The sequence below is a fragment of the Solanum verrucosum genome, unplaced genomic scaffold (genome assembly GCF_900185275.1).
Source record: "Solanum verrucosum unplaced genomic scaffold, falcon-dt-bn FXZP01000238.1, whole genome shotgun sequence".
Lineage (NCBI taxonomy): Eukaryota > Viridiplantae > Streptophyta > Magnoliopsida > Solanales > Solanaceae > Solanum > Solanum verrucosum.
In genome coordinates, this window is record NW_026020630.1 from 2,432,501 (window position 1) to 2,455,571 (window position 23,071).

The 23,071-nt window shown below is 30.7% G+C and overlaps 5 protein-coding genes across 5 annotated transcripts; 3 read left to right on the forward strand and 2 right to left on the reverse strand.

Moving 5' to 3' along the window:
* Positions 1-18: 18 nt before the first annotated feature.
* On the reverse strand, positions 19-1,048 carry LOC125811634 (ethylene-responsive transcription factor ERF017-like). The gene has a single exon (XM_049491159.1). The coding sequence runs from the start codon at positions 998-1,000 to the stop codon at positions 248-250; it is 753 nt and encodes a 250-aa protein (XP_049347116.1). The 5' UTR covers positions 1,001-1,048; the 3' UTR covers positions 19-247.
* Positions 1,049-12,227: 11,179 nt separating this feature from the next.
* Positions 12,228-14,560, forward strand: LOC125811612 (20 kDa chaperonin, chloroplastic-like). The gene is made up of 5 exons (XM_049491132.1): positions 12,228-12,402; positions 13,269-13,448; positions 13,530-13,685; positions 13,955-14,032; positions 14,320-14,560. Exons 1-5 carry the CDS (start codon positions 12,232-12,234, stop codon positions 14,491-14,493), a joined length of 759 nt encoding a protein of 252 aa, XP_049347089.1. The 5' UTR covers positions 12,228-12,231; the 3' UTR covers positions 14,494-14,560.
* A 977-nt stretch (positions 14,561-15,537) lies between these two features.
* Positions 15,538-19,078, forward strand: LOC125811611 (20 kDa chaperonin, chloroplastic-like). Its single transcript, XM_049491131.1, has 6 exons — positions 15,538-15,657; positions 16,285-16,461; positions 17,076-17,255; positions 17,338-17,493; positions 18,164-18,241; positions 18,784-19,078. Exons 2-6 carry the CDS (start codon positions 16,291-16,293, stop codon positions 18,955-18,957), a joined length of 759 nt encoding a protein of 252 aa, XP_049347088.1. The 5' UTR covers positions 15,538-15,657; positions 16,285-16,290; the 3' UTR covers positions 18,958-19,078.
* Positions 19,079-19,748: 670 nt separating this feature from the next.
* On the reverse strand, positions 19,749-20,441 carry LOC125811628 (18.2 kDa class I heat shock protein-like). Its single transcript, XM_049491153.1, has one exon. The coding sequence runs from the start codon at positions 20,379-20,381 to the stop codon at positions 19,920-19,922; it is 462 nt and encodes a 153-aa protein (XP_049347110.1). The 5' UTR covers positions 20,382-20,441; the 3' UTR covers positions 19,749-19,919.
* A 1,276-nt stretch (positions 20,442-21,717) lies between these two features.
* On the forward strand, positions 21,718-22,467 carry LOC125811621 (18.2 kDa class I heat shock protein-like). The gene has a single exon (XM_049491144.1). It carries the CDS (start codon positions 21,728-21,730, stop codon positions 22,193-22,195), a length of 468 nt encoding a protein of 155 aa, XP_049347101.1. The 5' UTR covers positions 21,718-21,727; the 3' UTR covers positions 22,196-22,467.
* The last annotated feature ends 604 nt before the right edge of the window (positions 22,468-23,071 follow it).

Below are 23,071 nucleotides of genomic sequence, written 5' to 3' on the forward strand. Positions count from 1 at the left end.
AATTTCTCTTCCAAACAATTTTACTAATAAAAAGTGATTTTCATATCGATTAGTCAAAAAAGTACATCCTCTTATGTATAGAAAATCACATATGTTGTAACAATTCTAGCAACCAAAAAAATGTCTAGAAGTGTCCACAAAATCAAGAAATAAAGTACTATTTAATACTAATTATTAGTACCATTTCTAATTTTTATACTTATAATATTAACCATTAATGAATATAATGTAACAATTTTTAGATCCTTCAAAAATTCCAAAGAAATGAAGTCCCTTGTGATTGAAATCCATCGTAGTTCAAATAATTCTCTTCTTCTAATGATTCCAAATTAGGCATTTGCGATGGTTGTGGTGGCGGTGATGGTATAAAAAATTCACCCGATAAATCGTCAAACCCCGGAAAAATTCCGAAATCGGACATATTATTAACTGTCCCCAACGACGAAAACATGTCCATAAATCCATTATCCAAGGACATTTCCGTCTTTTCACTTTCTACCCTCCCGGAAACCGGAGACTCCACCCGATACATATTGGTAAAATCATTACCCAAGGTTATTTCCGTCTTTTCACTTTCTACTCTATCGGAAACTGACACCGACGGCGATTCCGCCCGGAATATTTCCGATGAGGAAGAAGAAAGATCCGAATTCTCCCTCGGTCCGACCCGGATAAGCTCGGGTTCTGTATTATTCGCAAACTGTGCCGCCGCCGATTGAATCTCCGACGGAGTCATCGACCTTCCGTTCATAATCTCCGGCGGATTTTCCGGGAAATTGAAATTAGCCCCTTTACCCCGCAAACAAAAAAGTGCGGCGTCGAATGCTTTAGCAGCTTTTTCCGGCGTATCATAAGAACCCAACCAAATTCTTTCTCTACTATTAGGTAATCTAATTTCCGATACCCATTTCCCCCATTTCCTCTTCCTTACTCCCCGATACAACGATGACGATGACGATGAAGGTGAAAATTCTGTATTTTTTGAATTGGGTTTCACCATTTTTAATCAATTTTTAAAGATTTTTTTTTTTGAAATTGAAGTTAAATTGATGAAATTTGATGTGGGTTGTTGTTAAAATTTGGAATTGGCGGCTCTATATATATGTTGTGTGAGAGTGAAGTGAGAGTGTAGGTCAACAGGCCGTGTTGTGGACTACGCGGTAGGGGTATTTTAGAAGAAGATGAAAGAGGAAGAAGAGGACCACGTTTGATTTAACTTCCTCGTGGGGGATGAAATTATATTTTTTGGATGTATCCTGGAAGCTGGGGTATAACTTAATTTTTCTCCGTCTCAAATTATCCATCGTGATTTTGAAAATAATATAGTTGAGGTAATCAACTCAACTAAAAAAAATTCCAATTTACTTCTACATCTCTTAAACCTCCTATAGTCAATCTTCTAGATTATGATCGAAATCTCAGAGACACACTTTAACTAATCTAAGGTCCTATTACCCCTGAACTCATTTTTCGTGCACCTTTTGGCTTACGTTCCGTGACTCCACTTAGGTGAGGTGTGTGAGAGATGTTTGGAGGTCACGTAGGCAAAAAAATGTGTATAAAATTACAAAAAAAAAAAAAAAAAAACTCAAGGGGTAATATAGGACTTTAGTTTAGTTAAGGTGTGTCTCTGGGATTTCGGTCATGGTCTAGGGGTACTTTTGCCTTATCACTAATGTATTTGTGCATTTCTTCTCTATATGCTCATATCATTTCAGTTTCGATTTCCTTATTTTATCTGCTATGGAGACTACTTCACTTTGTCACGTATAATTTCATTCTTCATCTTATCTCTCTTCTCTTAATACGTCTACATGTTTATATTTTCATCTCATCTATGATTATTGTTAAAAATAGTTATATCAAATGATTTGTCATTTTAAATATTAAGATGAAAAAAATTATATTTTTTATTTTATTTTTAATAATTGTTTTTAAAAATTACAAGCACCTTAATAGAGTAAATGTTTAATGAATAAAAATATATATATTTTAAGATATTAATGAGAGTAAGATAGTTAAAAAACCGTTCTAATAAGTTTTTAAGAGACGTATAAAGTAATATTGTAGATAATTTGAGACGGAGAGAATATATATACGCTTTTGAGATGCCACTTGTTTGGACGTAATATGATATGTCAGTATTTTTTTATTATTTTTTTGCAACCCACTTTGATGTTTGTCTTTGTTTATATTCACCCACTTGTTGACCTTTATGATAAGTACTATTAATTGATCCAACTTATCTAATCGTTTGTTTCATTTTTATCGAGGGCAATAGAATTAGGTTCGAGTCCTTTGGATGCAAAATCGTTTTTGTAAAGAAGTGCTTTATTTTTTAATGTGAAACTTTTTATCGTAAATTTGAATTTAGTCAGATTTTAATGTGAGTATCGGACACATGATGGACATACATAAATTTAAGATTTAAAGAGTATTATTAGGACGAGGTGAATTTATGATTTAAATTTAACAAGTTCATTTTTAAATTCTTATCATTAAACACAACATGTTTTCCAAATTATAAGTTTAATTTAATTTATTTTTTGAAATTTAATTTTTTATTTTAACACACACACATATGTACGAGAGAGTTGATTTTATATGTTGTATATAATTGTTGTTATTTATATTATCAATAAATATTATGATTTTTTATGATTAAAAATTGTTAGGACAATACGAAAGATGGGAGTCCAAAAGTAAAAGTATATAATCTATCTTTGGTACGTACGTTCTAAAAAAATATAATAAAATGTAGTACGGATGAATTCTTAGTTAAGTCAAAAAAAAAAAAAACAGGGAGTTTTAGTCAATATTAATATTAATTTTTTGTACTTTGGTCATTGCAAAAGTCAATAATTAATCCTAGTTTTTGTAGAAAAAATAATTAAAGGAGCTAAGCATGCTTAGTGAGACTATGTTTACTTTACGCGTGTTACTTTACTTAATTTGATTTTCTTGTTATGACTAGAAATTAACCAACTTTACTAACAAAATAGAAATTACTTTCCGATAAAATAAAGAGGTTATTTTTGAAAATTTAAGGTTTTGTTTGAAAAAATCAAATTAGAAGGACCAGTGAGGAAGAAGATGTTGTGGGCGGGATTTAAGGATCGTATAACACAGTTTTATCATGCGCTATCATTATAGAGTTATAGCGCATGAAAAAACTGTTATATGTAGATTGAGTATCGCCTCTATTTTATTTTATTTTAAAGGATCATTTCTCAATTTGTGTGGCCATTCTTCCACAGGGACCAGGGGCGGATCGATCGAACCTATCCTTGAGGAGTGTGAAAATTATATTATATTTATAAGTCAAATTTAGTTTTATAGTTATTTGTATCGAATACCTCTTGATACTGGTTGAAGGTTTACACAATAGTTAAGTATTGCAAAACTTTCAGAAAGTTGCATCTTCAACCCTAGGTAGCGAAGTTTTTTTTTCTTTTGACGCTCCTTAATAAAAATTCTGACTCAACCACTATAGTAAGGACTATTATAATCTTCTTTATATCATTTCAAATTTATCAGATGTCCCCAAAGGGATGTCATTGTCTTGATCCATTTGACTTTTTTTCCCGATCATTTAAGTTTCAAAACATCAAATTTTAATACCGCCTTTACAGCATACGTCAAAACCAATTAACGTTTTTAAAATGTGAAAGCAATAAATATAATACATGTCATCGAAGGAGCTCAGGTGACTATATGCACTGATTTGAACTGTTACTATCAACTCAAATATCTTTTTAAAATATTAAATTCTAAATTCATAAATTTTAAATTTTAGTTTGGCGTATACCGCGGACGTAAGAGCTAACGTCTTTAACATGTGGAAGCAATAAAATGGTGTCATCTAAGGAGCTCATGTGACTAAATGCACCTGACTAGATCTGTTACTATCAAAATATAAAAATAAATAAATAAATAAATACTATATAATATAAGAGAAAAGGTACCACGTTTAAACCATTGTTTCATTTGTTATATGTTATAGTCTTTACTATATAAAATTTAAGAAAAAATCAAATTAGACTGTTGAAAATTCATATATATATATATATATATATATATCAGCATCAGCGTGTGGACTTGAAAGAAGAGAAATATTACAAGAATTCTCCTACTCTTTTCATCTAATTAATTATGACAAAGTTTGAACTAAAAATCTTTACTTTTTTTTTATGAATAAATATCACTAGGCCTTGAAGTATTTTTTTTCCTCCCACAAAGTACAAAATGATAATTTTATATAGTATTTTTGCGGTGGTTTAATTGGTAGGTTGAGTAAATAATTTTTTAAATAGTGAGTTCTGAATTTGATATCATTTGAATGCGTTTTTCGATTAAGTTCATCGCACATGATTTGCTTAGTATAATTTCTATTGATCTTCTATGTGATTTATGAACTATTATACTAAAGTGAAACTTACCGAGACCACATTCAAATTGATTTGATTTTCTTGTACCAAAAATATATTTTTTTTAAATCTAAATATTTCCTCCTCTCATATAAAATGGTACTAGTTGCTATATAATTGACTATATTTAACTTGACACATTTTTTAAGAAATAAAACGGCTAATTTTACTATACTTTCACTTAAGTTTATATAAAATTGAACAAGTAGAAACATATGTCCTACGTGACATAATACATATAAAACGTTACGTATGACACATATGTCTATTTGTTCAACTTTATACAAATTTAAGTGTTTACTTATACACACCATAAATAGTATACATCCTTCATTCTCATTTTTCTCATGGATAATAGTAGTAATATTTTTTGGCTGTGTCTAGGAAGCTGGGTATAATAATAAGTTAATTAAGATAAATGCCACGTAGTTTGGAATAATTTGACATGTCAGCATTTTTTGCTTTTTTTGTGGGACCCACTTTGACAACATGTCACTTTCTGGTCCTTGTGCTTGTCTATTTATGGAGTGTTTTAGGTCTATTTTTATTGTTCAAATATAGTAATTTTGAGTATTTTTAATTTTATAATTTACTAAAATAGAGTATCTTTGATTTAACGAACAAATAAATTTAAAAATTAACATTGGGTTGGGTGATCGAGAATTGGGTATCGGCCCTTTTGAATTTTGTAAGAGCAGAAATAGGTAAGTTAGTATTGATTCGATGAAGAAAAGAGAATTTATTTAATAGAAATATTATATCAGAATGAAGTATCTAGTCAAATATCTTAAAATATTCACGGTAAAAGAAGGAATTTAAAGATAGATAGAAAAGATTGTTAGAATAAGTAATAGCAAATTAGGTTAGTATTGATTTAGTGAAAAAGAGAGAACTTAGTTGATTAAAATTGTTAAATTTGGAGGAAGCATCTGATCACATATTTTAAAATTTTCACGAAAAATTAACGAACTCAGTCACTCTAATTCTAAATACAAAGAAAATATTTGAAAGCTACATATAAAACGCACCAAAAATAATTTGAAAAAATTGATATATACATTTTGGATGGATAGAAAAAACTAATCGAGCTCCGTCAATTTTTCTTACATCAAAACCTAAAAAGTTTTTAATTTTTTTTTTCAAATTTTTAGTAAAGAATGCTTTATCTAAAGTTAATTTCGACACGAATTCAAATTATTTTTTTTATCGATAGTGAGAAACCAAACAAAAATTAGGCATAAAAGGGTCGTTAAATATTTGGTTAGCAGTAAGCAGTATTCTCATTTTTTTCCCTCACAAACTTCAAATTATATTATGATAATGATAAGCGTGTTCATTTATTCTTTCTTTAAAGCACTCATCACTTATCAAAAACATAGTATATATATATATTCACACCTACATATTTAATCTAAGTTATAATTGAATTTTACTTTATTCATTTATTTTTATTTGTCACATTTTACTCTATGAGAATTAATTTAACTAATTTGCAAAGAGGTAAATTGAACTATTATTAATATGATGAAACTATATTTTAAATATTGATAAAAAATTCACTCAGTTTGACTCTTGAAAAATAAACTATAACAACTAAAAATGAACCGAGAAAATAATTGTTTCTTTTCCTTATAAAGAATGTTCCATTATAATGACGATTATTGATATTATATAAAGATATAATTAATATAACATAAGATCGATAGTAAATAATAAATGTTTGTTGTAATAGAATATTATTACAGAAATAAAAGTAATATACATATCCGATCATATATATAGAAAGAAAAAATTTCATCATGCTAGTTTTTATATATATATATACACACTCATGATTTTTCACCTCGTTCCATTTTATTTAGTGTTCTTTCCTTCTTATTAGGTCCATTTCAGTTAGTGAATTTCAAGGGTGTGACCTAAAGTTAGAAAAGTGAATTCAAATCTCGAAAATTATAGTTCAAATCTCAGCAAAAAGTATATACGAGATGATTTTTTTTGTATATTTGTTTAAGTCATGATTTGTGTAGAGTTTAATAATCAAACATGTGGCTAGCGGGAGAGCCTGGTAGGGCTGAGAGTTTCATTCAATCTGCCTTCAACAGAATAATTATATTGTTCACTTATAATTAAATTATTTTCTTATGTATAGAGTATATATGTCAATTTTATTTTATTTTTGACTTTTTTATATATTTCTTTTTCAATTTTTTTTTTTAAAAAAATTATGACTTCGTCACTAATTACGAGGTGCACCAAACTAGAAGTGTTACTATCAAATAATTAATGCCACCAGGTTAGTCAAATTAGACTTGTTGTGATTCCTAACTCTCAGCGTGTGGACTCCAAAAAGATCTAGAAGTTGGAATATTAATTACAACAATTCTCCAAATGATAGTGATATGGAACTAATGTAGTAAAATTACAAAAAAAATATTTAAAAATTCTCATAACTTAAATAAAATTTGTGCTTTAATTAGAAAATTGGTGATAGGAAATAGTATCATCGTTTGAATTTATATGTTACCATATGTATATGTCACTCAATTTGAGGCCATAGTAGTTAGTAATAGGAAAAACCACTATATACTATTATTATTTATATTTTTAAAATATTACGTATCTTACTACTATTGGGATAAGGTACAAGTATCCCCTAGACTACGACCAAAATCATAGAGACACATTTTAACAAAAACTAAGGACCTATTACCCCCACCCCCCAACTAACTTTTTTTGTAATTGTGTACACCTTTTGGCTGGCTTACGGATCACACTTTGTGACTCCACGTGTGTACAAAATTACAAAAAAAGTAGGTTCGGGGGGGGGGGGGGGGGAGAGGATAATAGGACCTTAGTTTAGTTAAGGTGTCTCTCTAGGATTTTGTTCATAGTCTAGGGGGTACTTGTGTCTTATCTCTACTACTAATTATTTATAAAATATATAAGTGGGCCCCACCACCTTCCACTTAAATACTACATATTATATATTATTAATTACTATACTATAAATCACTACTAATATCCAATATGTTTATCAAACTATATAAGTGGGCTCCACCACCTTCCACTTAAATACTACATATTGTATATTAATTACTATACTATAAATGACTTAATACTCCATATTATCTATTAGAATAATTAACAATTATTTGACACTTTAAATTCTATCAATGCCATATAAATTAGGATAAAAAACCTAACATATAATATTTAAATATATTTAAAAATAATATAAGTAATATTATACATTATAATAATTAACAACTTAATTATTTAAAACTTATATAAAAAATTTAATTGACTCTCTAAATTCTATTGGTACCCCATAAAATGGATTATATAATAAACATATATTGTTTGAAATTGACGAAAAAGAAATAATAAATTACAATAATTAATAAAAAAATAGTCCACTCCAAAAAATCTATCAATTAACAACATATATTGTTTGAAATTGACGAAAAAGAAACTATAAATTACAATAATTAACAAAATAAATCTCTCGACTCCAACAAATCTATCAATTAATGCCACATAAATTGGGACATGGCAAATAACATATATTATTAAAAAATTAGGTTCAAAATGTACTATAAAATACAATAATTAAGAACTTAATATATTAAAGAGACATATAAAAAATGGTTATTATTTGAAATTCTGCCTGTGCCACATAAATTAGAACAAACAGAGTAATAAATATTATTTTCAAAATTATGTAAAAAAAAAGGACTACAAATCACAATAGCTAAAAATTTAAAATATTTTTAAAATCATATAAAAATTTCAATAACTTCTCAAATTCCATAATATAACACTTAAATACTACATATTATATATTAATTACTATACTATAAATGACTTAAATACTCCATATTATCTATTACAATAATTAACAATTATTTGACACTTTAAATTCTATCAATGCCATATAAATTAGGATAAAAAACCTAACATATAATATTTAAATATATTTAAAAATAATATAAGTAATACTATACATTACAATAATTAGCAGCTTAATTATTTAAAACTTATATAAAATATTTAATTGACTCTCTAAATTCTATTGGTACCACATAAAATGGATTATATGATAAACATATACTATTTGAAATTGACGAAAAAGAAACAATAAATTACAATAATTAATAAAAAAAATAGTCGACGAAATTGACGAAAAACAAATTATAAATTACAATAATTAACAAAATAAATCTCTCGACTCCAACAAATCTATCAATTAATGCCACATAAATTGGGACATGGCAAATAACATATATTATTAAAAAATTAGGTTCAAAATGTACTATAAAATACAATAATTAACAACTTAATATATTAAAGAGACATATAAAAAAGGGTTAATATTTGAAATTCTGCATCTGCCACATAAATTAGAACAAATAGAGTAATAAATATTATTTTCAAAATTATGTTAAAAAAAAGTACTACAAATCACAATAGCTAACAATTTAAAATATTTTTAAAATTATATAAAAATTTCAATAACTTCTCAAATTCCATAATATGACATAAATTTTTAAAAAAAGTGTTATAAATCATAATAAATAGTACAATATTTCAACTACTTTAAAAGTATTATAAATTGTAATAAATAATACAACAATTTAAATTACTTAAAATTTAACGACTTAAAGATATTTTTTAAAATGTATTAAAATTTTGGTTAATTGTCAAAACTTTACATGTGCTACATAAATTGGGACATGGAGAGTCACACATATTTTTTTTTTAAAATTACATTAAAAGTATTCTATCAATTAACAACATATATTGTTTGAAATTGACGGAAAAAAAACTATAAATTACAATAATTAACAAAATAAATCTCTCGACTCCAACAAATCTATCAATTAATGCCACATAAATTGGGACATGGCAAATAACATATATTATTAAAAAATTAGGTTCAAAATGTACTATAAAATACAATAATTAAGAACTTAATATATTAAAGAGACATATAAAAAATGGTTTATATTTGAAATTCTGTGTGTGCCACATATTTTAAATTTTTCACGAAAAATTAAAAACGAACTCAATCACTCTAATTCTAAATACAAAGAAAATATTCGAAAGCTACATATAAAACGCACCAAAAATCATTTGAAAAAATTGATCTATACATTTTGGATGGATCGAAAAAACTAATCGAGCTCCGTCAATTTTTCTTACATCAAAACCTAAAAAGTTTTTAAATTTCATTTTTCAAATTTTTAGTAAAGAATGCTTTATCTAAGGTTGAATTTCGACACGAATTCAACTTTTTTTTATCGATAGTGAGAAACCAAACAAAAATTAGGCATAAAAGGGTCGTTAAATATTTGGTTAGCAGTCAGCAATATTCTCATTTTTTTCCCTCTCAAACTTCAAATTATATTATGATAATGATAAGCGCGTTCATTTATTCTTTCTTTAAAGCACTCATTACTTATCAAAAACATAGTATATATATATATTCACACCTACATATATAATCTAAATTATAATTGAATTTTACTTTATTCATTTATTTTTATTTGTCACATTTTACTCTATGAGAATTAATTTAACTAATTTGCAAAGAGGTAAATTGAACTATTATTAAAATGATGAAACTATATTTTAAATATTGATAAAAAATTCACTCAGTTGACTCTTGAAAAATAAACTATAACAACTAAAAATGAATTGAGAAAATAATTGTTTCTTTTCCTTATAAAGAACGTTCCATTATAATGACGATTATTGATATTATATAAAGATATAATTACTTTAACATAAGATCGATTGTAAATAATAAATGTTTGTTGTTATAGAATATTATTACAGAAATAAAAGTAATATATAGATCCGATCATATATATAGAAAGAAAAAATTCGTCATGCTAGTTAATATATATATATATATACACACACTCATGATTTTTCACCTCGTTCCATTTTATTTAGTGTTCTTTCCGTCTTATTAGGTCCATTTCAGTTAGTGAATTTCAAGGGTGTGACCTAAAGTTAGAAAAGTGAATTCAAATCTCAAAAATTATAGTTCAAATCTCAGCAAAAAGTATATACTAGATGATTTTTTTTTTGTATATTTGTTCAAGTCATGATTTGTGTAGAGTTTAATAATCAAACATGTGGCTAGCGGGAGAGCCTGGTAGGACTGAGAGTTTTATTCAATCTGCCTTCAACAAAATAATTATATTGTTCACTTATAATTAAATTATTTTCTTATGTATAGAGTATATATGTCAATTTTATTTTATTTTTGACTTTTTTATATATTTCTTTTTCAATATTTTAATTTTTTTTTAAAATTATGACTTCGTCACTAATTACGAGGTGCACCTAACTAGAAGTGTTACTATCAAATAATTAATGCCACCATGTTAGTCAAATTAGACTTGTTGTGATTCCTAACTCTCAGCGTGTGGACTCCAAAAAGATCTAGAAGTTGGAATATTAATTACAACAATTCTCCATATGATAGTGATATGGAACTAATGTAGTAAAATTACAAAAAAAATATTTAAAAATTCTTATAACTTAAATAAAATTTGTGCTTTAATTAGAAAATTGGTGGTAGGAAATAGTATCATCGTTTGAATTTATATGTTACCATATGTATATGTCACTCAATTTGAGGCCATAGTAGTTAGTAATAGGAAAAACCACTATATACTATTATTATTTATATTTTTAAAATATTACGTATCTTACTACTAATGGGATAAGCTATAAGTATCCCCTAGATTACGACCAAAATTATAGCGACACATTTTAACAAAAACTAAGGTCCTATTACCTCACCCCCCAACTCACTTTTTTTTGTAATTGTGTACACCTTTTGGCTAGCTTACGGGTCACACTTTGTGACTCCACGTGTGTACAAAATTACAAAAAAAGTAGGTTCTGGGGGGGGGGGGGGAGGGGAGGATAATAGGACCTTAGTTTAGTTAAGGTGTCTCTCTAGGATTTTGTTCATAGTCTAGGGGGTACTTGTGTCTTATCTCTACTACTAATTAAGAGTGCCCTACGTATCTTAGACTTATACATTTATTTTTGCTACTAGATGCACAAAAATGGGGATAGAACTGAGCGAGATTGGGGAGAGAGGCTATCCAGGTTCGTGCATCTCTTAGATACATGTGAATCACACTAGATACATGTATTTGTATGTATCTAGAGTGACTCTCTCTAGATACATGAGAGAGTGGCGAGGAACGCGAACGAGATTTGCTATGTATCCCAGATATAAGCGAATCCACTTGAATATAATGTATCTAAAATAAATTATACCTAAATTTGACCCCATCTATTTGAGATACATATACCTGAACATATCTGTAGGCACCAAAATCTGGTAAGATACATAATATTGTAAACTAGAGTGTATCTAAGTCAGTTTTGATTTAAGAGTTATTTTTTTTTAATGTATCATATATTGGAAATAATTTTATATGTAACCAAAAATAAAAAAAGAAAAAAAATCCCTTGTTTTTGGACCTATTTTGTTATCCCTTTGTATCTTCCACAGTCTAAACACACATCTCATTTACTCACTCAAAACCAATTTTCCCAAATAAAGGTACTTCCTTTTTCATGATTGATTGAAATTCTTGAGTTTATCTTTAAATTTACTATTTTTTGGCTTGTGGGGTTTCTCTATGTTAATGTATTCTTGACTTAATTAACAAATCTTGAATTTTTATCTTATTGAATTCTTTTTGCTTTTGGTTAATGAAGAAATTGACCCTTTTTTGTTTGTGGGGTTTCTTGATTTTTTAGCTCAGAAGAAATGGTAACAACTCAGATGGCAGCATCATCCATATCTGCTAAAGGGTTTGTTTCATTTGAAGGACTTAGGTCTACTAGTAATGTAAAGATTGCATCTTTTGGTCATTTGAAGCAGAATATGAGGTTTTTTCATGGACTTGTTGTTAAGGCTGCAACTGTTGTTGCTCCTAAGGTATGCAAATTTGCTGTCTTTTGCTCCGTTGGTTCTTGTTTTGTTTCATTAGTTTAGTTAGTTAGTTATAGTAGCTGAATAGATAGGAAGAATTAACTTGATGGGATTTTTGGGCTCCCTAATTAGTTGCCAATGCTAAAGGGCGTTTCGGTGGAAAATTACACTGTATATATAGTAGATGTTGAATCGTTAGCTTAATTCAATATATTTGGAGCTCCCTTAGTGAGAATATGGGTATGCCACTGATGTTCTACTATGTCATGTTTTGGTGAGTCAATGTTGTAATATAGTAGATGATGAATCCTGTTGGCTTCTTCGTGCATTTACTTCTTTATTTCATTAAGTTAGTTAGCTATAATAGCTAGGAAGAATTAATTTGATGGGTTTTTTCTGCTTCCGAATTGATTGCTAATTCATGGGCAAAGCTAGGGGGTCATCCAAACCCCTTCATGGGAAAATTATACTATATATAAGGGGTTAAAACTCTTTTTTATCTACTTACGTAACAAATGTTGAATACCCTTGGCTTCTTCGTGTGTTTATTTCCTTATATTTTGAATCCCCGTGGTGAAAATTGTCCGCCAACCATATTTCTACTATATCAAATTTTTGTGAGTCAATGTTGTTAATTAGCTTTATTGCTCTCAACGGGGAAGTTGGCTATCAAGCTACTAACTAATTTAAGATCACTTTTCTGATGTGTTACTGAGTTGCTATCTCATGCAGTTGGTTAAACTACACGACTAGTTTCCTCGCGGAAGAGCTGTGATTCTGATATTTCATAGGCTGAGTGTTTCCGTTGTTGTTCTCGCAGGAAAGTTTTCATATTTATCATTTTCTTTATTCTCTTCTTGTTGTTCGTGCAGTACACTTCAGTTAAACCTTTGAGTGATAGAGTTTTGGTGAAGATTAAGACTGCAGAGGAGAAGACTGTTGGTGGTATCCTACTTCCAACAACAGCACAGTCAAATCCACAAGGAGGTGAGATTGTTGCTGTCGGAGAGGGTCGTTTAATTGGGAAGAGTAAAGTGGAAATTAGTGTGAAGGTAATTTCATAATCAAGTTATGTGTTCAACCTTGTTTTTATGCGTGGCCGATCTTTTTCTAAAAATGATCTTATTGTGTAGACTGGTACCCAAGTGTTGTACTCAAAATATGTGGGAACCGAAGTGCAGTTTGATGGATCAAAGCACCTGATCTTGAAAGAGGATGACATTGTTGGTATTCTCGAAACAGAAGACATCAAAGACCTGCAGCCCTTGAACGACAGAGTTCTAATCAAGGTTTGTCATTATCACACCGTATCTCCCTGTTTGTGTGGCATCTACGATTTGATTAAGCGATACACGCTCTGCATGATAAACATTTGTACATAATGAGCGTTTTCCCCCCAATTCTATTTTTTTAAAAGTAGTTCTTGCTTACTGATCTGGATGCCATGTTTTGATCTCGTTATTATTTGCTATGTCTGCTTTGCGTCTGCATGTTATGAGTTACATGAGCCGGGTGGCGTTGAATGACTAGTGGTAATTTGGTCATCGCATTTTATCAGGTGGCCGAGGCTGAGGAAAAAACTGCTGGAGGATTGTTTTTGAGTGAGTCCTCAAAGGAGAAACCTTCGATTGGCACGGTAAAAATATTCACACTGCAGTTCAGCTAGTAGTATTACTCCGTTTATTATTTCTCCCGTGTCTGATATTATCCCCGTGTAACTAATGATGGTGAACCAAATGATCCCTAAACGTAAAGAATCTCCGCTATCAGCATATGTTAACATGTTATAGTAGGTTATTAATGTTTGCTTTTTTATAAACAGTTACCTGTCGATATCTTTTAGGTGACCTGATTGTGAAAAACGTCAGTGTATGAAAGTTAAACTTTTGCTGAAATCGGTTACCTTTTCCGTGATTGTAACAGGTAGTAGCCGTTGGTCCCGGTCCTCTTGATGAGGAAGGAAACAGGACATTACTTTCAGTATCCCCTGGAAATACAGTTTTGTATTCCAAATATGCTGGCAATGACTTCAAAGGAGCTGATGGCTCTGATTATATCACATTAAGGGCATCTGATGTAAAGGCTGTGCTTTCATAGATGAATAATCACTCTTTTCGATCGAAGAAGAATTGAAGAGAGGTGATTAGAGAGAACATGACACATCTTCTGCTCATCGAGGGTCATGACCCTAGATTAGGAGAGAATGTTAGTAGGTAGTCGAGCGATTTCTTTTTTTTTTAGGAGGAGAGCTCTTCTCTTTTCAATATTATTCTATTATTATCTTATTCTTCATTTTTATTAATACTGTTTGCTTCTTTTTCTTTGGTTACCTTATTATTTTTATTGTCAATATTTTTTTCTTTTTAGTATTTTCATCTGAGCTTCTTTCACTCTTGTATTACGTTTTTCTAAAGTCGTGCTCTATTAAAAACAACTTCTCTATCTCATGTAAGGTAAGAGTAAGGTTTGTATAGCGTTAAGCTTTTACAATGGGATCACACTGAATACGTTATTGATATGCTCATTCTCATATCAATTAGAAAAAGTAAACAATGAATTGGATTGTGTATTTACGTAAAGATCTCTTTGTTTGATGATGTTGATGCAGCGGAATAAATATTTAGTAGAAAGGTTGTTTCCGATATTGCCAATTTCAAAGGAAACATAATCAAATACACAATGCATAAACGTGAAAAATCTACTCAAATGTTTAACATACTTAATATCATAAATTTTTATTTTTTTTTAAAAAAGAAATTATTGCCCAAGTGAGACTGAGATAGTATTTCTTTGTTCGATTAATACATTATCTCCAAATTCAAAGTAAAAATTTTACCACGTTATTTTTTTTAATAAGATCTTTCTACAATAGTTGGTTAAGTTCTGCTCTTACTATTGGGTCATTGCAATTACGGGTTAGATGACACTAAATAGTTATACGAGTATCTCGTCCCCTTCCAAGTTTGGACGAAAAAAGAAAAAGAACAATAGCAACAATAGTATCAAGTATAGCCTCATAAGTGGAATGTTATTGTTAGATAAAAATGCGATTTTCGATAAACACAATTTTTTTTTTCTTTTTTCTTTTTTGAAAATAAGAAGAAAAAGTCCCCTCTTAGAAACTTCTAGGGTTTTGTTATCCTTAACAACTCTACACATTTTATCTTCAAACAGTCTAAAACACACCCCTTATTCACTCCTCACTCCATAGTAGAGAAAACCTCTCCATTGCTACCAGTCAAACCAATTTTGCCAATAAAGGTACTTCCTTTTTTATGATTTGATTGAAATTCTTGAGCTTTTCTCATTAAATTTACTATATTTTTGCTTCTATTTGCTGTTCTTGTGACCATTTTTGTATAGGGGTTCTTGATTTAGTTCAGAATTTTATGGTTCTTATCTAGAGAAAACTTCTCCTTTGCTATTAGTGAAACCAATTTTCCAATAAAGGTGCTACCTTTATTATCATTGACTAACATTTTTGAATTTTTGTCTTTCAATTTACCATAATTTTGCTTCTGCTGTGCTATTTTTGTTGTGGGGTTCTTGATTTAGTTCCGAATGTTATGGTTCTTATCTGTAACTGTTCCTATTTTTGCTTCTGGCTGTGCTGCTTTTATCTTTAATTCTATAGCTAGTCACAATTTTTACTATTTTTGCTTGTCTGGAGCTGCTGTTTTACCCTTTTTGTTGTGGGGATTGATTTAGTTCACAATTATATGGTTCTTACCTTTGGTTTTGCTCTTTTTGCATGTGGGGTACCATTTGTTGTGGGGTTCTTGATTACATTCATAATTCTTGAGTTTTTATTCATACTTGTACACTTTTGGCTACTGGTATTTGAGGATATTGACCATTTCTGTTGTGGGGTTTCTTGATTGAGCTCAGAAAGGAATGGCGACAACTCAGCTGACCGCGTCATCCATTTCTGCCAAGGGTTTTGCATCCTTTGAGGGGCTTAGGTCCACAAGTAATTTAAAGGTTTCGTCTTTCGCTCCTTTAAAGCAGAATAGCAGGTTGTTTCATGGACTTGTCGTTAAGGCTTCAACAGTCGTATCCCCCAAGGTATATAGTTTGGTTTATTTCTTGTATAGTTCTTGTTTTATGTTTTGCTTGAAATCTAATAGCTTGCGAAGGTAGGTAGAATCACCTTGATGGGTTCTTTCCACTGTTCCCAAATTTGTTGTTATACGACCATGTCAACTTTTCGTTTGTCAAAGTTGCAATTTGTAAATTAGAGTTAAGAGTATTGGTAGATGTATTCTGCTGGGAATAGTTTTCCGAACCACTTACTTTCAACACAAAATTGGACTGCTTAAAGTAAGTTGCTAATTGAGTTAAGCTGACTGTTCTGATGTCTATGTAGCTTTGTCTGTGGTTGGTTAAGCTACGTGATGACGTTGTTATTGGGTTGTTGCCTATTGTGTTCTTGTTTTCCAAGTCAGTGAGCTGGGTTCTGGCATTCATAGCCTGGATAAAATAGATATCTTCTGTCAAATATGTATTTGAAAACCAAAGATGAATTCGTTGAACATGGTTATATCTGTTATTTTCTGCATTCGGTTAGTTGATTGTATTAATCAATTTTAGTATCTAGTGGTTTTCAGAGTCTAGTTTTGTCAGTCGGGGAAGTTTTCATATTTATATGCTTCCTTGTTCTGTTGTTGTTGTTCGCGCAGTACACTTCACTCAAACCATTGGGTGATAGAGTTCTGGTGAAGATTAAGACTGCAGAGGAGAAGAGTGTAGGCGGCATCCTGCTTCCAATGTCAGCACAGTCGAAGCCACAAGGAGGCGAGGTTGTTGCTGTTGGGGAGGGTCATTCAATTGGCAAGACTACAGTGGAAATTAGTATAAAGGTAGTTCCGTAATCAATGTCATACTCAACATGTCTTCTAAGCTTGGTTGATCATTTTTCTAAACGGATCGTATTACGTGTAGAATGGTACCCAAGTGCTGTACTCGAAATATGCGGGAACTGAACTGGAGTTTGATGGATCAAAGCACCTGATTTTGAAAGAGGATGACATTGTTGGTATTCTTGAGACAGATGATATCAAGGATCTGCAGCCCTTGAATGACAGAGTTCTAATCAAGGTTTGTTGCTATTGCTCTTTTATTTGTTTCTTTTCTGTGGCATCTATATTTTGATTAAATGGTGCATACTCTGTTTGATAAATATTTCTACATTATTTGCTGTTCTCCAATATCATTTTCTTCGGATAATGGTAAAAAACACACCCGAATAATCATTTTGTCCGCGAGTTCCATATCCCAATTATCAATTGTTTCCTTTATCTACCTGAACTATTACCATCTATGGCTTGTCACGAATTTCATATCCCAATATAATCAATTGTTCCTTTTATCTACCTGAACTATTTCCATCTACGCCTTGTCAAAAGTATACCAAAACTATCATTTTTTTCGCTATTTTCACATCCCAACTATCACTTGTTCCTTTTACGTACATGAACTATCACCATCCATGCCTTCTTCTACCTTAACTATCATGATCATCTATGTATTAAGACACACCTAGTTGAATAGATAGTGATAGTTCAGATAGGAAAAGGAAACAGCTGATAATTGGCCTAATCAACTTCGAGGTGTGTTTTAATATATCAATGATGATTATTTCAGTAGAAAAAGAAAACAACTGATGGTTGGAGTGTGAGAAAGTGATAGTTTTGGTGTGTCTTCGACCATTAATTCCCTTTTTTTAGTATTAAGTTTTGGTTGATGAGAGTTTTGAATTTTTTTTCAGGTGGCTGAAGTTGAGGAAAAAACTACTGGGGGATTGTTTTTGAGCCAGGCTGCAAAGGAGAAACCTTCATTTGGCACGGTAAAAATATGCACCCTGCAGTTCAGCTAGTATTATTACTCCCATAATACTTGTTGATAGGATATACTTGTTATCTATGTTTCTCGGAATCTTTGAAAATGTCTATGGATGCCTGTCGGACGCTCTAAAAATAGTATCTTTTAGAGGATCCGACACACGTGCAGCAGCATTTTTAAAGAGCACTAGCAATGGAGATAATTCATACACTTCGGAGTCATTTGGTTGATGGTTTGAAATAACCAATTCCAACATAAAATTGGTATGTGTTGGCTTTATCTAATAATAGCTACATTACATTATGTGGGATAAAATGTGAAATAAGAATACACGTATTTACAATGCGCTGGGAAATCTCATTGCTATTCTTGCATTATAGTTTCTCGTACAACTACGATGTGAGCCAAATGACTTGTGACAGTGAAAGAATTTACACCATCATCAACATGTAGTTATCTTTTAGGTGACGCGTTAGTGGAAAACGTTAAGCGTGTAGAATTTGAACTCTTGTTGATATCGTTTACCTTTTCCGTGGTTGAAAACAGGTGATAGCTGTTGGACCTGGTCCTCTCGACGAGGAAGGGAAAAGGAAAGCACTTTCAGTATCTCCTGGAAATACAGTTCTGTATTCCAAATATGCTGGCAATGACTTCAAAGGAGCTGATGGTTCAGAGTACATCACATTGAGGGCATCTGATGTAATTGCTGTGCTTCAGTAGATGTTTTGTTATTTATATAACAAGTCAGTTCATTCTCATACCAGTATTTTGCAGTGTAGTATATCAAAGAGGAGAATGTTGTAACCATTTTGGAATAATACTTTTGCAAATTAATGATCAATATCTAGTGCAGAATCCAGTTCTGGAAGTGCCTTTTCTTGTTTAGTTTGCAGAAGTCAAGTTTTCGTACCTGGACTGTAAGATGCTTAATGTACCAGACTGTCCCAACCGAAGTTGAGGCCCTAAATGTGGAATGTTTAGTGCATCAAACTGCCTTGACAGAAGTTAAGACCCAAATATGTGTGAACGTGGAATGCTTAGTGCATCAAACTGACTTCCTAAGTTTCTATATATGCATGAATGTTGAATACTTGGTGCATCAAACTGACATGACAGAAGTTAAAGAACCATATATGCATGAATGTATATATGCTTAGTGCATGCTTGAATGTATATATGCTTAGTGCATGCTTGGTGCATCAAACTGTTTTGACAGAATGAGTTTGATAGAATTCAAACTCATATATGCATGAATGTGGAATGTTTAATGCACCTAACTGTTCTGATAAAAGTAAAGAGCAACATCATGCTTCCCCATTGCCTCCCACAATTAGAATGTGAAGGGCAAGTTAAGAGCAACATCATACCTCCCCACAATGAGAATGACAAAAGACATGTATAAACGTGAGATGCTTAATGCATCGAACTGTCCTAATAAAAATAAAGAGCAACATCATGCTTCCCCATTGCCTATCTAATAAGAAGGATAGAATATACGTAAAATTTGCGTATATGTTCAAAGGAAATTATTCATTATTAAACTCACATTACATTTTCTTGATTACAAGATCAAGTTAAAATACACACAAAACCTTAGACAAATTACAAACACACATAACAAACCAAAACACAAACATTATTGAGAGAGGACTTTCAACAAACACTTGATCTGCAACTTTTTTTCAACCAGAGATATCAATGGCTTTCACCTCAGGCTTCTTCTCTTCTTCTTTCGGAACAGTTACAGTAAGCACACCATTCTCCATCGCCGCCTTAATTTCCCCCATTTTCACATTCTCCGGCAACCTAAACCTCCTTACAAACTTACCACTACTCCTCTCCATACAGTGCCATTGATCATTCTTCTCCTCTTGCTCTTTACTCCTCTCACCACTAATCTGCAATATCCTTCCTTCTTCAACTTCAACTTTCACTTCCTCTTTCTTAATCCCAGGTACATCCACTTTAAAAACATGAGCTTCCGGGGTTTCTTTCCAATCGATTCTTGCATTTGCAAAAACAGAGGTTTCACGAACAGAGGATGTAGGGTTAGCAATTGGAAACCCTTCGAGTGGATCCCATTTGTCTAGTGATAATGGGTCGACGATAATGCTCCGACCAAAGAAAGTTGGAATCAGAGACATTTTAGCTCAAAATTGGGTTGTAGAAAACAGAGTATAGAGTATAAAGCTTGAATTTTTGGTTTCAATTGAAGTGTTTGATGATGAAGGAGAGAAGTTGCAGTGATATTTATAGGTCCAGAAACTTTAGCAATTCAAGTATAATCTAGGATCTTCTTTGAGAGTATTCCATAGAAACTTTGTTACAGTTCCAGGCTAATCTAGCATCTTCTTTCTCCTTTTTGATTTGATATGAATAGTAACACCTCGTTTGGATGGTTGTCACGTATTATTTCATCTATATATAATATTTAAATAAATTAAAGTAACGGTGCTATCGATTCAAATCAATTGTTATACAAGATAAGATTTTTTAACATTATCTAAGAATATTTAAATGATATGATATAATAAAATTTAAGTAGTATTTAAAATAAATATGATATATAAACTAATAGTATAATATAATACAATAGCTAACAATTATTCAAATAAGGGATAAGAGGCTTTTACAATTTATTCACGGTATAAAAGAAGGTTATTTTATATTGAAGTGTATTTTTTTCACTAATTTATAGTTGTTTGAGTGATATATTAGTTGAAATGTTGATGGTTCTGTTCTGAAAGTGACAAGTAAAAAATTATATTATTGAATTGATGAATATTATGTAATAGTAGATTTGAGTCTTTTTTTAAAAATCAAAAATCAAAATATTTGTCTCTAGATTGAATATTTTACTATTACTTAAAAGTTATTTTATTTTGTCTGTACTTAGTGTTCTATAAAGTATGTCAAAAATCATAAGTTTTTAATTTAAATTTAGCACAAAGAATCTTTTTTTTCTTGATTAGTCTTATTTTTGTTAAATAAAGTTACATAATACTTATTAATGAAAAATATTTTATAAATTCGTTCTCATAATTTGATCCTTTTAAGCACTTTACTTGATAAAAGAGATACATAAATACAAACGTTTTGATGTTGAAGGAAAGAGATTTTAAATTCCGCTTCTCATCGTTAATCGGGGTTCACCTTGACCCTCACCTCCAAATTCTTATCAAGATCATAAAACTAAAACTGAAATTAATCGAGATGCACTTATAAACTAACACGACATAACAATTATAATAATAATAAAAAAGTTAAAGAACTGTGTGGAATATTGTAGAGACCTCTTCCTCTGTTCCCAAAACTACAAGAAGATCCTAGATTACACTGCAATTGCTAAAGTTTCTGGTTTCGTCACCTATAAATATGACTGCAATTTCATCTCCTTCATCATCAACCAAATCAAACACTTCAATTGAAACCAAAAACTCAAGCTTTTATACTCTATACTCTGTTTTACACAACCCAATTTTGAGCTAAAATGTCTCTGATTCCAACTTTCTTTGGTGGTCGCCGGAGCAACATCTTCGACCCATTTTCACTAGACATATGGGATCCACTCGAAGGTTTCCCAATTGCAAACCCCCCATCATCTGTTAATGAAACCTCTGTTTTCGCAAATGTGAAAATCGATTGGAAAGAAACCCCGGAAGCCCATGTCTTTAAAGTGGATGTACCTGGGATTAAGAAAGAGGAAGTGAAAGTTGAAGTTGAAGAAGGAAGGATTTTGCAGATTAGTGGTGAGAGGAGTAAAGAACAAGAGGAGAAGAATGATCAATGGCACCGTATGGAGAGGAGTAGTGGTAAGTTTGTAAGGAGGTTTAGGTTGCCGGAGAATGTGAAAATGGAGGAAATTAAGGCTGCGATGGAGAATGGAGTGCTTACTGTAACTGTTCCTAAAGAAGAAGGGAAGAAACCTGAAGTGAAAGCCATTGATATTTCTGGTTGAAAAAAAGTTGCAGATCAAGTGTTTGTCGAAAGTCCTCTGTTAAAAATGGAACAATATAGTCTATTCAAATATTGTATTTATCGTACGATATAATACAATATATTATATTATGAAATAATGGGTAACAATTATCCAAATCGAGTGTAAGTCTTTTGGTTTGTTAATGCGTGTTTGTAGTTTGTCTAAGGTTGTGTGTGTATTCTACTTGCTCTTTGTAATCAAGAAAATGTTGTGAGTGTTTAATTAATGAATAATTTCTTTTTTAACATATACTTTCTCCAGTTTATTTTATGTGGGGTAGTTTAATTTGACATCGAATCCAAAAAGAAAAATGATTTTTAAAATTTATGGTTTAAAATAATTGATTGAAATTTGTGTGGCCCTAAATCATTTCATTAAGGGTAAAATAGATATTTTATAATTAAATTGTTACTTAATATAAAAATATGTCATTCTTTTTTGAACTGACTAAAATTTGGAATTGAGGGAGTAATATTTAAGTAGATGTGAGCAAATTAATCGTTAGATCGTAATTTGGGCAAATGAACAAGCTAATTACATATGAGATATGGAGAAATAGAAAAGGCGAAAGAGAGATTTTCAAGCTTAATTATAATTGAAGATATGAGGTTTATTAATCTTACTTAAAAAAAAAAGGCGAAAGAGAGATTCTTGAGCCTATAAATAGTACGCAATTATAATACTTGAGAAGAGAGATTCTTGAGCCTTTAAATAGTACGCAATTATAATATATCCTCTGTTCCTAATTACTTGTCTACTTTTTTTTTTTAGTTGTCCCTAATACCCTCAATTGATTACTTTGAAAAAAGTAGAATTTTTTGAGAATCTTAAGGTTTTAATTCATCAACTTCATAA